Source organism: Herpailurus yagouaroundi, unplaced genomic scaffold (assembly GCF_014898765.1).
Source record: "Herpailurus yagouaroundi ecotype Mexico unplaced genomic scaffold, PumYag 29, whole genome shotgun sequence".
NCBI classification, from domain to species: domain Eukaryota; kingdom Metazoa; phylum Chordata; class Mammalia; order Carnivora; family Felidae; genus Herpailurus; species Herpailurus yagouaroundi.
In genome coordinates, this window is record NW_024412377.1 from 39,243,862 (window position 1) to 39,257,726 (window position 13,865).

The 13,865-nt window shown below is 39.3% G+C and overlaps 1 protein-coding gene across 1 annotated transcript in view; it reads left to right on the forward strand.

Annotated features, from left to right (window-relative positions):
- ITGA2 (integrin subunit alpha 2) overlaps positions 1-13,865 on the forward strand; it is a 102,410-nt gene that overhangs the window by 69,921 nt on the left and 18,624 nt on the right. Inside the window, exons 14-18 of the mRNA XM_040496824.1 lie at positions 3,499-3,702; positions 4,228-4,364; positions 7,050-7,189; positions 10,991-11,142; positions 13,481-13,591. Of these exons, the coding sequence (XP_040352758.1) occupies positions 3,499-3,702; positions 4,228-4,364; positions 7,050-7,189; positions 10,991-11,142; positions 13,481-13,591 (744 nt within the window). The remainder of the gene's footprint in view (positions 1-3,498; positions 3,703-4,227; positions 4,365-7,049; positions 7,190-10,990; positions 11,143-13,480; positions 13,592-13,865) is intronic.

Sequence of the window (13,865 nt, forward strand, 5' to 3'; positions counted from 1 at the left end):
GGACCGCGAGATCGTGACCTGGCTGAAGTCGGACGCTTAACCGACTGCGCCACCCAGGCGCCCCGAGGTGAATCTCTTATAGGCACCATATAGATGAGTCTTGTTTGTTTGTTTGCTTTTGTTTTGTTTATTCACTCTGTCACCCTATGTCTTTTGGTTGGAGTATTTAGGTCATTTACATTTAAAGTGATTATTGACAGGTATGTACTTTTTGTCATTTTTAAATTTTTCTGGTTGTTTTATTGTTCTCCTTTTTTCTTCCCATTCTCTTTGTGATTGGTGAGTTTCTATAGTGTTAGCTTTCTTTTTCTGTATGTATGATAAGTTTTGGGTTTGTGGTTACCATAACATCATAAGTAGATAGCAGTCTGCATTAATTTGATGGTCATTTAAGTTCATACACATTCCAACGGGGGAAGGGAAAACCTTTTTCTTTTTCCCCTTCTCTTCCCTTTTTACTCCCTTCTCCACATTCTGTGTATATGTTGTCATATTGTACAGCTTTTTATTCACTATTTTCTTAGGCCTAATTATGGCCATTTATTTTCCACTTAAAGAAGTTCCTTCAATATTTCTTGTAAGGCTGGTATACTGGTGATGAACTCCCATTATCTTTCATTTGTCTGGGAAACTCTTTGTATGTCTTTCAAATCTGAATGATAACCCTGCCTAGTAGATTATTCTTGGTGGCAGGTTTTTTCCTTTCAGCACTTTGAGTATATCATACCACTCCCTTCTGGCCTACAAAGTTTCTGCTGAAAAAATAAGCTGAGAGTCTTATAGATTTTTCCCTTCTAAGTAACTTCTTGTTTCTCTGTTGCTGCTTTTAAGATTGTCTCTTTATCTGTAACCTTTTGACACTTCAATTATTATATGCCATGGTGTGAACCTCCTTGGGTTCATCTTGTTTGGAACTTGTTGTGGACTTGAATGTCTATTTCCTTCACTAGGTTAAGGAAGTTTTCAGTTTTTATTTCTTCAAATAAGTTTTCTATACACTTCTCTCTTCTCCTCCTTCTCCTCCTCCTCCTCCTCCTCCTCCTCCTCCTCCTCCCTCTCCCCCTCCCCCTCTGACCCCCTATAATATGAATGTTTGCTTGATGTTGTCCACAAGCTCTCTTAATCTATCATGATTTTAAAAATTCCTTTTTCTTTTTGCTGTTCAACTTGTATGCTCTCCATTACCCTGTCATCCAGGTTGCTGGTATATTCTGCATCTTCTAATAAACAGTTGATTCCCTCTAGTGTGTTTTTATTTCAGTTATTATATTCTTCAACTCTGGCTCTTTTTAATATTTTCCATGTCTTCATTGAAAGTGGCACTGAGATCTTCCACGTTTTTTTCCAGCCCAGTATCTTCACAATCATTAAATTCTTTATCCACCATGTCGCTTATCTGTTTCATTTAGTTCTTTTTCTACGGTTTTTCCTTCTTTCTTTTGGAATGTATTCCTCTGTCTCTGCATTTTGCTTGACTTTGTTTCTGAGGATTAGGGAGAATGGCTATTGCTCCTGAACTTGAAGGATGGTGAATGGTACTTGTGTATGATGTCCGCTTGTGCAGACTATGTGTGCTTGGTGACTTTTGCTGGCTGGCTGGAGCTGGACGGTATATGCTAGTTACTCTTTTAAACTTTAAAAAACTAAAAATAAAAACTTGGTTTTTTTCATTAAATTTAAAACAAAAACAAAGGGAGCCCTAAAATTCCACAGCTTATTTTCTGTGTCCTGGTACCACAGAAGCTGGTGTGGGCTTGCAGACCCTGGGCTTGCTGAGGTGGCAAGCTCCCTGTGATGACCAGACCTGCCATTTATAGTGTTGAGACCATGGGGCACCTGGGTGGCTCAGTTGGTTATGTGTCTGACTTCGGTCTAGGTCACGATTTCAGCATTCCCAAGTATGAGCCCCACGTTGGGCTCTGTGCTGACAGCTCAGAGCCTGGAGCCTACTCCAGGATTCTTCTCTTTCTCTACCCCTCCCCAACTCAGGCACAGGCATTCTCAGTCTCGCTGTCAAAAATAAATAAACATTAAAAAAATTTGTTTAATAGTATTGAGAGCTGCCTGTTATGGCATCTGAACCCACTAATTAGGGTGTTCGGACCCTGCTCCAGTCTGTGCTTCTAAGATAGAAGGGAAGAGAGTGTCGCTACCACTCCTTGGCCCTTTTAAAACTGCCTCCACCATGTGGCAGAGTTCTAGTGTTGTCTATTTTATATGCTGATTGCTTTTATTTTTCTTTTTAATTTTATTTAAATCCAAGTTAGTTAACATATAATATAATGTTTCAGGAGTAGAATTTAGTGATTCATCTCTTACATATAACACCCAGTGCTCATCCCAACAAGTGCCCTCCTTACTACCCATCACCCATTTAGACATCCCCCACCAACCTCCCCTTCAGCAACCCTCAGCTTGTTCTCTGTAGTTAAGAGTCTCTTATGGTTTGCCTCCCTCTCTATTCTTACCTTGTTTTTCCTTCCCTTCCCCTATGTTAATCTGTTTTGTTAAATTCTACAAATGAGTGAAATCATATGATATTTGTCTTTCTGCCTGATTTATTTTGCTTAGGATAATACATTCTAGTTCCATCCACAGTGTTGCAAATGGCAAGATTTCATTCTTTTTGATCAGAGTAATATTCCATTATACATATACTTATACATGTATACATATTATACATATACAGGTACATGTACATATACGTGTGTATGTGTATACACACACACACACCACATCTTCTATGCTAATTGCTCTTGTAAACTGTGGCTTATTTTCTGTGCCAAGAATAGAGGAATCTGTTCCTGGTCGCTCAGTACTATGCATTCCCACTGCATCAGTTTCCCTTTGTTACTGTGCTCCCATCTCTCTTGTTGTTCTCTTGCCATTTTTTCTATCTTTGGTTGTTCAGTAACTGTTCAGTCAGCCCTCAGTTCTTTTTCAGGAGGAATTATCCTTTTAATAGATGTAATTTGGTATGTTCCATGGAGGAAGTGAGTTCAGGGTTGCCACCTTGGACCAGAACCTAACTGTCTCATTTTTGACTTCCTATCCCATTAGAGTTATGCCACTCTTCAGTAATTCTTAAGTAAAGGTCTGAATTAAGATACTGTGTTTTTTTGTGTCTCCACCTTAATTTTATTTAAGATACTAGTATATTTTCATCAGCAAATTTTAAATCAAAAGGTTTGGAAACAGGTAAAGAGTCTAATGTTTAGGGGAAAAGGAGCCAAAGGTATGGATAGTTTTATGTAGGTTGTACAGTCACTGTAAAGAGAATTCCCTCCTTTCACTTTGGTCTATGAGCACATATCCTATGAATTTACTTGCTAGAATTCTTAGGTATGATTCTCATCATAAGTAGAGGATTTTGAAATCTAGATTCAAAATTGTCTACTTTTAACAGTTTAAAAATTGGTTTGGGCATCACTTGCTGTGAATTGTAATGATAAAAATTATAAGGTTTTGCTTTAATCATCCCCTTTTCCCCTTTCCAAGGGCGTTTTGAATTGGCACCAATTTCTTGAAGGCCCTAAGGGTGTTGAAAATGCTCGGTTTGGTTCAGCGATTGCAGCTCTTTCAGATATCAACATGGATGGTTTTAATGATGTAATAGTTGGTTCACCTTTGGAAAATCAGAACTCTGGAGCTGTGTACATCTACAATGGTCACGAGGGCACCATTCGCATGAAGTATTCCCAGGTAATCCGTGAGTTCCATGGTGATGTATTGACATGTGAGTATCATTCTGCGCTTCGTGGATCTTATGTTTTTGTCAAGACTAAGGGACAATAAATGAGATAAAGTGATTCAGATCATCATAAATGATAGGGAATTTAAAAAAAATTTTTTTAAAGTTCAGGTATGGGAGTTATCAGATATTCTAAAGGGTGACCAAGAGGACCTCATTGATCAGGCAACTTTCCAGTAAAGTCCTGAAGGAAGTGGGCTAAGAGAGCAATCACAACCTTCAAATCCCACTCCGTCCACTCATCTCCTTCTGCTTTGTGATTTTTATATTAAAAGATTCATGCTGGTTCTTTGACGTGGCTGCAAGAATGATCAACCGATGAGAAAGGCTGTGATTGAAAAACCAATGGAATTTTGTGGAGAATAAAACAACCTGAAAAGTGGCTGTATAGAGAATCTAACAGTGCTGTATAAAAGCTCCTTTTTTCTACTTCAGTTGTTGTGCATTATAAGTTCATGTCAAACTTGCTCTTTCAGAAAATCTTGGGATCTGATGGAGCCTTTAGGAGCCATCTCCAGTACTTTGGGAGATCTTTGGATGGCTACAGTGATTTAAATGGGGATTCCATCACTGATGTGTCCATTGGTGCCTTTGGACAAGTGGTTCAGCTCTGGTGAGTCCATGGAGAGCCAGACACAAACTAGCTAACTAAAAAATGACCTGCTAAGTAGAGCAGCAGATAGCTGTGCAGGAATTGTGGAAATACCACATGCATTATAAAAGACTCTAGGACGTTTATGGATCATAGTTTATATAAAGGAAGAAATGTGTTTTTCCTCATGGGAGAAAAAAAATTTTGCTTAATGTTGCCATCAAGTGCCTCTTCTCTCTATACGGTGAGCAGAAAAAGTACATAGAAAAGACAAAGGCTTTGAAATGGTATCCAAGATATTACTGAATATGATCTTTCAAATAGCCTTACCTCAGCTCACAGAAAGGAAACCTCATGAGAATGCCCTAAAAAATACCGAACATTCAGACCACACAAGTAAAGTGTAATTTCTCATGTGGTTATGAAGTAACTTTTGAAATTATTAGTCATAAACAAGAAGCCATTATTTAGGTTTAGCTGACCTCCCATTGACCTCGGTAGGAGTTGAAGAGCAGGGAGGAACAATAAGGGATTCCAGGGCTATGTGATTCAAGGACAAAAATAAATATATGGGGTTGGCCAGGGATTGGAATCAGAAGGAAATTAAGAATTTGATCAAGAGTCCTCCTCAAAAATATATTTCATTCATTCGTTGGTCTCTGTTGAAAAATGTGCTTTAAAAGCCCAAATACTTCAAGAACAGAAAAACATCACATATCTATGTGTTGTTTCAGAGTCTTATTGAACTATTTACAATATTTCACTTGTGCTTTTAAAAGACAAAATGCATTATTTTGAGTGCATCATCTTAATGAAAACTTAATGTGGGGAAAAAACTCCTGGGTGACATCTAAGACTGAAAAATTTTTAAATATATTTACTGAATAAATTAAGAGTAAGTTAAGAGTAGTGTGCTACTAGAGAAACACAAGGTATGATAACATAGTTATGTGACTTATTTTTTAAAAATTTTATAAGAAATCATGTTTCAGTGAACATCACCCTCGAGCCATCTTGGTGGGCTTCATCCTTGGTAGCCTGGATTATTACTATCCTATGACACTCCTTTTTTTTTTTTTTTTAAAGATTATATTGTTTAATCTCTACACCCAAAGTGAGATTCGAACCCACAACCCTGAGATGAAGAGTTGTACGCTCCACCAGTGAGCCAGCCAGATACCCTGACGTTCCCTTTTAATATAGTCAGTGAGGACCAAAGTTTTTTCTTTGAAGGTGGATTTGATTCTTCAAACAAGTCAAGATACATGGAGTCAGATCAATTTATTGAAATGATTAGTCAAGCTAGGTTCATGCCATTTTGTGGTCACATTTTTTTTTAATTTTTTAAATACTTTGTTTAAAATTTATTTATTTTGAAAGAGAGAGAGAGAATGAATCCCAAGCAGGCCCCATGCTATCAGTGTGGAACCTGATATGGGGCTCAAACCCACAAATGATCAGATTATGACCTGAGCCAAAACTAAGAGTTAGACGCTTAATTAAATGGGCCACCCAGGCACCTCTCTGGTCACATTCTTATAAGGTGCTGAGACTGGATTTTCTGGGTAACTTCCTGAGAATAATTTGAAATGATTTTGTAAACTTGTTTTTTTAAATCAGTGGCACCATCTACACTGGGATAAAAGATTGACTTAAAGAAAGAGATTGACTTACACAAAACATTCACATAGACATTTTAGATCTTGTAGGTCTGAGGACACATTGCATTTGCTATTGGATATTTTATGACTGCTTACTAGGGGGCCTTATAGGTACCTGATTAATGAGTTTTAATTAAGTCAGTTTTTCAGTTGACTCAAGTCCTTCAGGTGGTTCCTGAAATTTAAAAAAAAAAAATGTTTTCTGCATCTTCTTGTATTTTTCACAACAATGAAGTTACTCATTACTGCTTGCTGCTTTGTAAATACTGGAGCATGTACACAAAGAGTCATTATGATGAAGTTGACAATTTTACTGGCAGAGGAACTAGGAGACCATGGGTTCTAATTTCTTACTTGCTAACTGTTACTCAGTAAAGTGAGAAGTTACCAAATGTTTTCTCTTTTGTTTCAGACTTTTTCACCAATAAAAGGGAGACAATATTTGTTCTGTTTCACAGGACTGTTACAGGAGCAAATGAGGCCATGTGTATGGCAAAGCCCTTCAGATATCTAAAGGGCTGTGCCAGAGTCAGAAATGTGTAGCACCCTGCCCGAGAGATGCCTCCGCCACTTTCTGGTGTCACGCTAGTTGCCACCATCATGGTCATAAGCCACACATCCAAAAATCGGTGGCAACTATTAAGGGAGGCGACAGGGAGACCCTCCTCAGCCCTGCCACCCCCACCTTGCCACCCGCTCTGTCCCCTCCATTTGTGGGAAGAGGAAACATCACTGCTTCCAGCTGGCAAAACACAACAGGGACCGTGCCTTTGGAAATTTATTTGCGAAGAGGTTGCAGACTCACGTCCTGCACTCATGCATGCATTAAACAAATACTAAATGTGGATTGGGCTGGCAATACAGTCACAAAACACAAAAGACATTATCCCTAGATGCTATTTTAGGGCTTTCAAATATGAAATAGCACTAAAGTGCTTAGATCATGCAGAGAATGATTAGATAATGCTGGCCCCGGGTCCTCTAGGTAAAGGTTATCACGTGTGCACTTGGCAGGAAAATATCTGTTTCCGTTTATGTCTTTCAGGTCACAGAGTATTGCTGATGTATCTGTGGATGCTTCTTTCACGCCAGAAAAAATTACTTTGGTCAACAAGAATGCTGACATAAAACTCAAACTCTGTTTCAGTGCAAAGTTTAGACCTACTAAGCAAAACAGTCAAGTGGGTGAGTTGGCCTGAAATAATCTGTGTGGAGATAGGTGTCCTTGTAGAGTTTTAGTCCTGAATGTCACCTATACTTTGGATTTCTAGGCCAAAAGAAATAAGGGTCTTGCAGACATTTCAGTTGCCACTCCTTTGAGGTGCCTGAGCATAGTTAATTAGACATGGAAGGTTTGATTAGATCTTCCCTTCACTATCTCGAGAAGATCACATTCTGCCACAGAAAGTTACTATCTCTGTGATCTAGTCCCAGGCTTGCTCAGCTCTATCCTTCAAGTTTCTTTTACCCATCGGTTCCTCACCCCAAACCTTGGGCACACACACATGACGCTGGTATACACCCATATTAGTATGCTGTGTGTCAGCTGTGACATGGCCTAGATACGAAGCGTTCAGTACAGGTACCAAATATTCCTATTCTTTTTTTTTTTTTTTTAATTTTTTTTTAATGTTTTATTTATTTTTGAGACAGAGACAGAGCATGAGCAGGGGAGGGGCAGAGAGAGAGGGAGACACAGAATCTGAAGCAGGCTCCGGGCTCTGAGCTGTCAGCACAGAGCCCGACGCGGGGCTCGAACTCACGGACCGCGAGATCATGACCTAAGCCGAAGTCGGCCGCTTAACCAACTGAGCCACCCAGGCGCCCCCCAAATATTCCTATTTTTGAGAAATTAATATGCGTGAAATAATGAGAGAGAAGATATAAACCAGTATGTAGTTTGTACCCAGTGTTTTAAATGCTCTAATGCAGTGAAGTGAATAAAACTCTGATATGTGACCTGTCAGAAGGCGAGAATGAGGAAAATTGGACAAACTGTCATCTCACTCTTGGACCAGCCAAGTCCTCTTTCAGAACTTGGCCGAGTCCTTTCTAACCACTGCCCCTCACGTTCGTCTCTCCTGCTCCAGCACCCACAGAGCATAGCAATTGATTTAGCACTCGATCAAACACTGCCTTCTTTCACTTGCTGCTTTTTCATGGGTTCTAATCCTCCTTCCTTCGGAGTCTGGCTCTACACTTCAGGCACCTGCAGTTCCTACAAGTGTTTCATTAAGTGGTTAGCAAACCAACTTAACCTGCCTCTAATATTTTCAGCCTTTGTCATGATTCATACCAAGAAATACATAGGTTAAAAACACAAAGCAGAAGTTGGATTCCCATCCTGGCATGTCTTCCATAGTTTCCTACTTTTTGTATCTATCTGGCATTTTTCCTTTCAGGTACTCAAATGCTGACCCAACTTTGAGTAGCACATCTCACAGACCTGCCCTGGAGCAGGTCCATTTGAGTAGCCATGATAGTTGAGTCAAAAACCATTCCCGCACAAACGCTAAGTGGCTAGATGTAATGTACTGCATGGTGACTATAGCTAACAATACTGTACTGTGTTGTACATTTGAAGATTGCTAAGAGAGCAGATTTAAACGTCTCTCTCTCTCTCTCTCTCTCTCTCTCTCTCTCTCTCATATACACACACACACACACACAGAATTGGCACTGTGTGAGGGGATGATCTGTTAATGAACATTATTGTAATCATTTGCCAATAGTTACATATACAAAATAACTGCACTCTACAACTAAAACTCAGTACATCTCCCTTACATCTCAATAAAAACTGTGTGTGTGGGGGGGGGAGGGGGACATTAAGTGGCTGGTCTGCTTAAAACATGAATTTGGGAAATATATTAGTTGGCAGAAATAGCTGGCTGGTTAGCTCTCCTGGCCTGAAAGCATGGATTTGCCTCCTATATCTTCCACTTTTTGATGGGGCTTCACTCCTCTGTTACCAGACACTCGAAAGCAGACTTCAAGAATGTCCTTCCCTTCAACTTGCTCTTTCTTCCCATTGGGTACCTTTTCCTTGATGTCTTCAGATCCATGCAGACAAGCCAGTTGTGATCATTTGTCACTTAATTGCTTGGCAATAAGAGTATGTAAGACCTGAATCCCATCTTCACAACTTTGAAAACTAAACTTATAAAGCATATGGTCTTTGTTATTTACTGTATCAGATGCTCACTCCATTTTAAAAGTTAATAACATAAAAAAAATTCATGCCCATCAGACTATACCTTTTTACCAGACTACTTGGAAAAAAAAAAAAAAAGAAATCATATGATCATGTATACTAACTTTGTCCTAGCTATGTTCCCCTCCCTGACATTATTTTTTCTTTGTATTATTTTCACCACTTAGTTTTAGTTCATTTGATTCACTTCTATTTTATCTATCTTTGTGAATTTCACTAAGTTCTTGGAGCAAGAAAAACTATACATCTCTAATAGGTATTTTAAATGTAACCTGTGGAATTAATGTTTTTGGGAAGTCTATTCAATCTTTAAAATATTGAAAATCATAAGATAGAGTAAGCCCAGATAAGGCAGCTGATGCTTTGAATAATATCAGGTTTTCTTTCTCAATTTTGGATAGCTTTAGTTGAAGGCTCTGATACTTTGTGTATTGGCAACTGACATCAGTTTTTATTGCATTTTTTTTCATTTTCATTTCCCTGGGTTAGTAGTATTATCTCTGTTTTATAGATGAGGAAATGGAGTTTCAAAGAGGTTACACAAATTGCCTAAAGTCCTAGAACTCATAAATGGTGGAATTAGAATTCAAACCAAGTCCATCGGATTCCAAACTTATTCCTGCAGAGTTGCATGCCTTCCCTGAACTAAGCATCGAGAGTGTTCCCTCAGAGTATCTCAGTTAACACTCAAATTAGTTAATCTTCACAACTGCATGGAAAGTGAAAGAATGAATTCTGATTTCAAAATTACCCCAGTTTGGGGTGCCTGCGTGGCTCAGTCGATTAAGTGTCCAACTTCAGCTCAGGTCATGATCTCAGAGTTTCTGAGTTCGAGTCCCGTGGTGGGCTCTGTGCTGACAGCTCAGAGCCTGGAGCCTACTTCGTTTTTAAAAAAAAACTTTAATGTTTTTTTCATTTTTGAGAGACAGAGAGCATGAGCAAGGGAGGGGCAGAGAGAAAGGGAGACACAGAATCTGAAGCAGGCTCTGGGCTCTGAGCTGTCAGCACAGAGCCCAACAAGGGGCTCGAACCCATGAACCGTGAGATCATGACCTGAGCTGAAGCTGGACCGTCAACCGACTAAGCCACCCAGGCGCCCCAACCTGGAGCCTGCTTCAGATTCTCTGTCTCCCTTTCTTTCTCTGCCCCTCCCCTGCTCACAGTCTGTGTGTGTGTGTGTGTGTGTGTGTGTGTGTGTGTGTGTGTGTGTGTGAAAAATAAATAAAAACATTAAAAAAATTTTTTTTAATTACTGCAGTTTTATTTCTGACCATGCCCTAGCTGTTGTGAACACAGCTGGTTTATTTCACCTCTTTTACTGTGTTTATTACCTGAAAAATGAGATGATAATATCCACTTTCTGGGATTATAGTAAAACTTGTATAAGATAACATACAAGAATGTGTTCAATTGTAGGTACTCGGTAGCTATTTCTTTCTTTGACATATCACCATGTTAGGGGTGATGAAACCAAGGCTTGAGAAGTGAGTGATTTGACCAAATTCATTCAGTAGATTTCCTCGGTCAAGTCTACTTTTCTTCCCACTGCTTCAAGCCACGCTTCTTTGACTCACTCTCTCTGTATCCACAGTCACCTACGTCACACCAGACTGTGAATTACAAATGTCTGCAGTTCACAATCCATCAATGTAAAGACTGTTTTTATATTTTCTTGAAGTCCTTGACTTCACCCAGTAAGATACAATTAGGCAGGGATGGTTTTTCTGTAAAAGTTTATTTGTACTAACATTTCTTTGTGATTTTTATCCTAGCCATTATATACAACATCACAATTGATGCAGACCTATATTCATCCAGAGTAACCTCCAGGGGGCTATTTAAAGAAAATAATGAAAGATGCCTGCAGAAGAATATGATAGTAAGTCAAACACAGAGTTGCTCTGAGTACATCATCCACATACAGGTAAGGTCTCCGTCATCTCTATCACCTCCTTTCCTCTTAGAGGCTAATGAATGGTCCAAGTCTAAAAACAAAGCTTACAAGTTAGAAAATGGTTGCCCTTCTAATTAATGCTTTTCTTGTCTAAGTTCATGAGCAGGAAATCCTGCTATCTTTATGCTAATATATGGTCACATTCTATTAATATGTTAATAGCATAGAAATATTATTTGGAATTCCAACCAAAAAGCTAAAAAATAAGATTGTTAAAGAAATCGAAGACAGTGCTTTCTTAAATGTTTACCAGGGAGAGCTTTTAGTAGATAGTAAATTTTATTTTAGCATTTTCCTATCAGGGAAAAATTTTATTTTAAGCTGCTGAAATGAACAATGCCAATTTTGATTTCCACTATTGGGTTTAAATTAATATAGGACAAGAAAGGTAGATTATGAGGTAAATATTATTCTAATCTTATGCCACAGTTACTACAGTTCACATGAATTTTGAAAATCTCACAAGTAGGAAAAATTCTCGGGAAAATTTCCCACAGGAAATTTATTTTATAAATTGTATGAATATTTCCCCCTAGAAACCATGTAATGGTCTTTGAAAGTGTGATTTCCTCAGGAAATCAGTTTTAAAAGAACTTCTTAAGAATTTTCCTAGAATATGGTTCTCAGCATTTAAAATGTATAAGAATTGCCAAAAAAAAAAAAAAGTTTATAAAATGCATATTCAGGGTCCTCACCACCAGTAATCTGGATTTGAACGTCCAAGGAATATGCAGATTTGAGGAGTACTCCCAGATATTTCTGATATAGATTGATGATACAGAGATCCCATCTCAAAAAATGTTAAGTATGATTTGGAAAAACAAAGTTAACACAGGAATTAAAATCCATTGATTGTTTTAATTTCTTGTTCATATGAAAGAAGTCTTATTTATGAAGGCCTGGACCTTTTTTAAGATGCTGACTATACAGATTCTTTAAAGGGATAAAAGCTGGCTCTCATTCTCTATTTTTGTGCTAAGTGGTAGATCAAATAAAACATGGAGTCCATTCTGGGGGAATGAAATCAGCCAGGCTGTCATTCATATATATATCCTCTTCACACAAATGTGTCCTTGTGAAGTTTTTAGAAGATGTGTGCGGTTTGGGTCAGGGCAGAGATCTTGTTTCAGTTAACACAGTATATTGGATATCAACACCACACCCACTCTGTGCGCCAACCCTGCAGCCAGCTAAGGAAACCTCTCCTTACAGTCAGGACGCCATGCTAGTCTTGCCCGCCAAAAGGGCTCACGGCAGGAGTAAATCCTGCCTGTGAATGGACTAGGTGATAACAAATATCACTAATCAGGAAAAGGCAAATTGGATTTTTAGGGTTTACCATTTGTAGAGATACTGTTCTTTCCTGACAAGAACTGAGGGCAGAGTGAAGTTGCTGTGCAGGCGGAGTGGAGAAGTTGTGCTTGTAGCTGGGTAGAGTCGGCTTTAATGACTGCCAAGTGATAGTCGCTTCATCTAATGCATGCAAGAGGCAGTGTCGCTTCTCACGTACATGAGGGCCAAAACTTGGGGGACTTGGTTTCCCATGTGGGAATCCCCTTTATCTGGCTTTGCAGAGCAAGTTAGGTTCTGACTAAGGGAGTTCTCTTGTCGTTGTCTGACACTGGCCCTGAGCACCTTCCATCTAGGTCATAATATTCCCTCCCAAAGATTTGGTCAGGATATCTAAAGACTATCTTAAATCTTGGCAGTAGGAACTGGAAAGACCTAGCCAACAACCCAAGAACCATGTACTGATAGAGAGCATGAGCAGGGGAGGGGTAGAGAGAGAGAGAGGGAGACGCAGGATCTGAAGCAGGCTTCAGGATCTGAGCTGTCAGCACAGAACTCGACTCGGGGCCCGAAGTCAAGAGCCGTGAGATCATGACCTGAGCCAAAATCGAATGCTTAACCGACTGAGCCACCCAGGTGCCCCAACAGATGCTTTAAGCATTAAAATTGGGCAGATCCTCTAAATATTTGTAAACTACTTGTGTATGAATAGCGAGATCACTGACAAGCTTAACTTGTCAGATATGCTGCTTCAGATTTTTACTGAACCTAAGTCTCTAGGTTTCTTTTTTTTTTTTTTTAATTTTTTTAACGTTTATCTAGGTTTCTTAATAGTGAAGAGGCTAAGAGCAGAATTAAGACCGTAAAGAAGCCACAGTCTTGAAAATTCAAAACAAGGGTAACTCCACATAATTGAGAGCAGACTATGTTCTTAATCTTGGACATGTTTGTCATCATTTTCTTGTTTTGAAGCTGCCGTGCCCTAAAAAACTGCTACACTGTATCTCTGTGTGTTTAGAAGCCCTCTGATGTTGTCAGCTCTTTGGATCTGTGTGTCAACGTCAGTCTGGAAAACCCTGGCACCAGCCCTGCCCTCGAAGCCTACTCTGAGAAGGCCAAGGTCTTCAGTGTAAGTGCGTTTTGCCCTTCTTGGAATTCAGACTGGCTAAGAAAGCTTCACGGTCCCTGCGGTACTGTTTGAAAGCTACCAAGGGCAGAACTTTTCAATTGTTAGTCTTCTAAATGAAACACTCTTCTGTGTGAAATTCATCAGCATGCAAGTTCCACGAAGACAGCAGTTTTTGTCGTCTTTCCTGCTCTATTCCCAGCCCCTTGAGCAGTGCCTGGCCCACTAGAGGTGTTCAATAAAGCCAAACACTTTGTGCTCACCATCCACTTAAAAA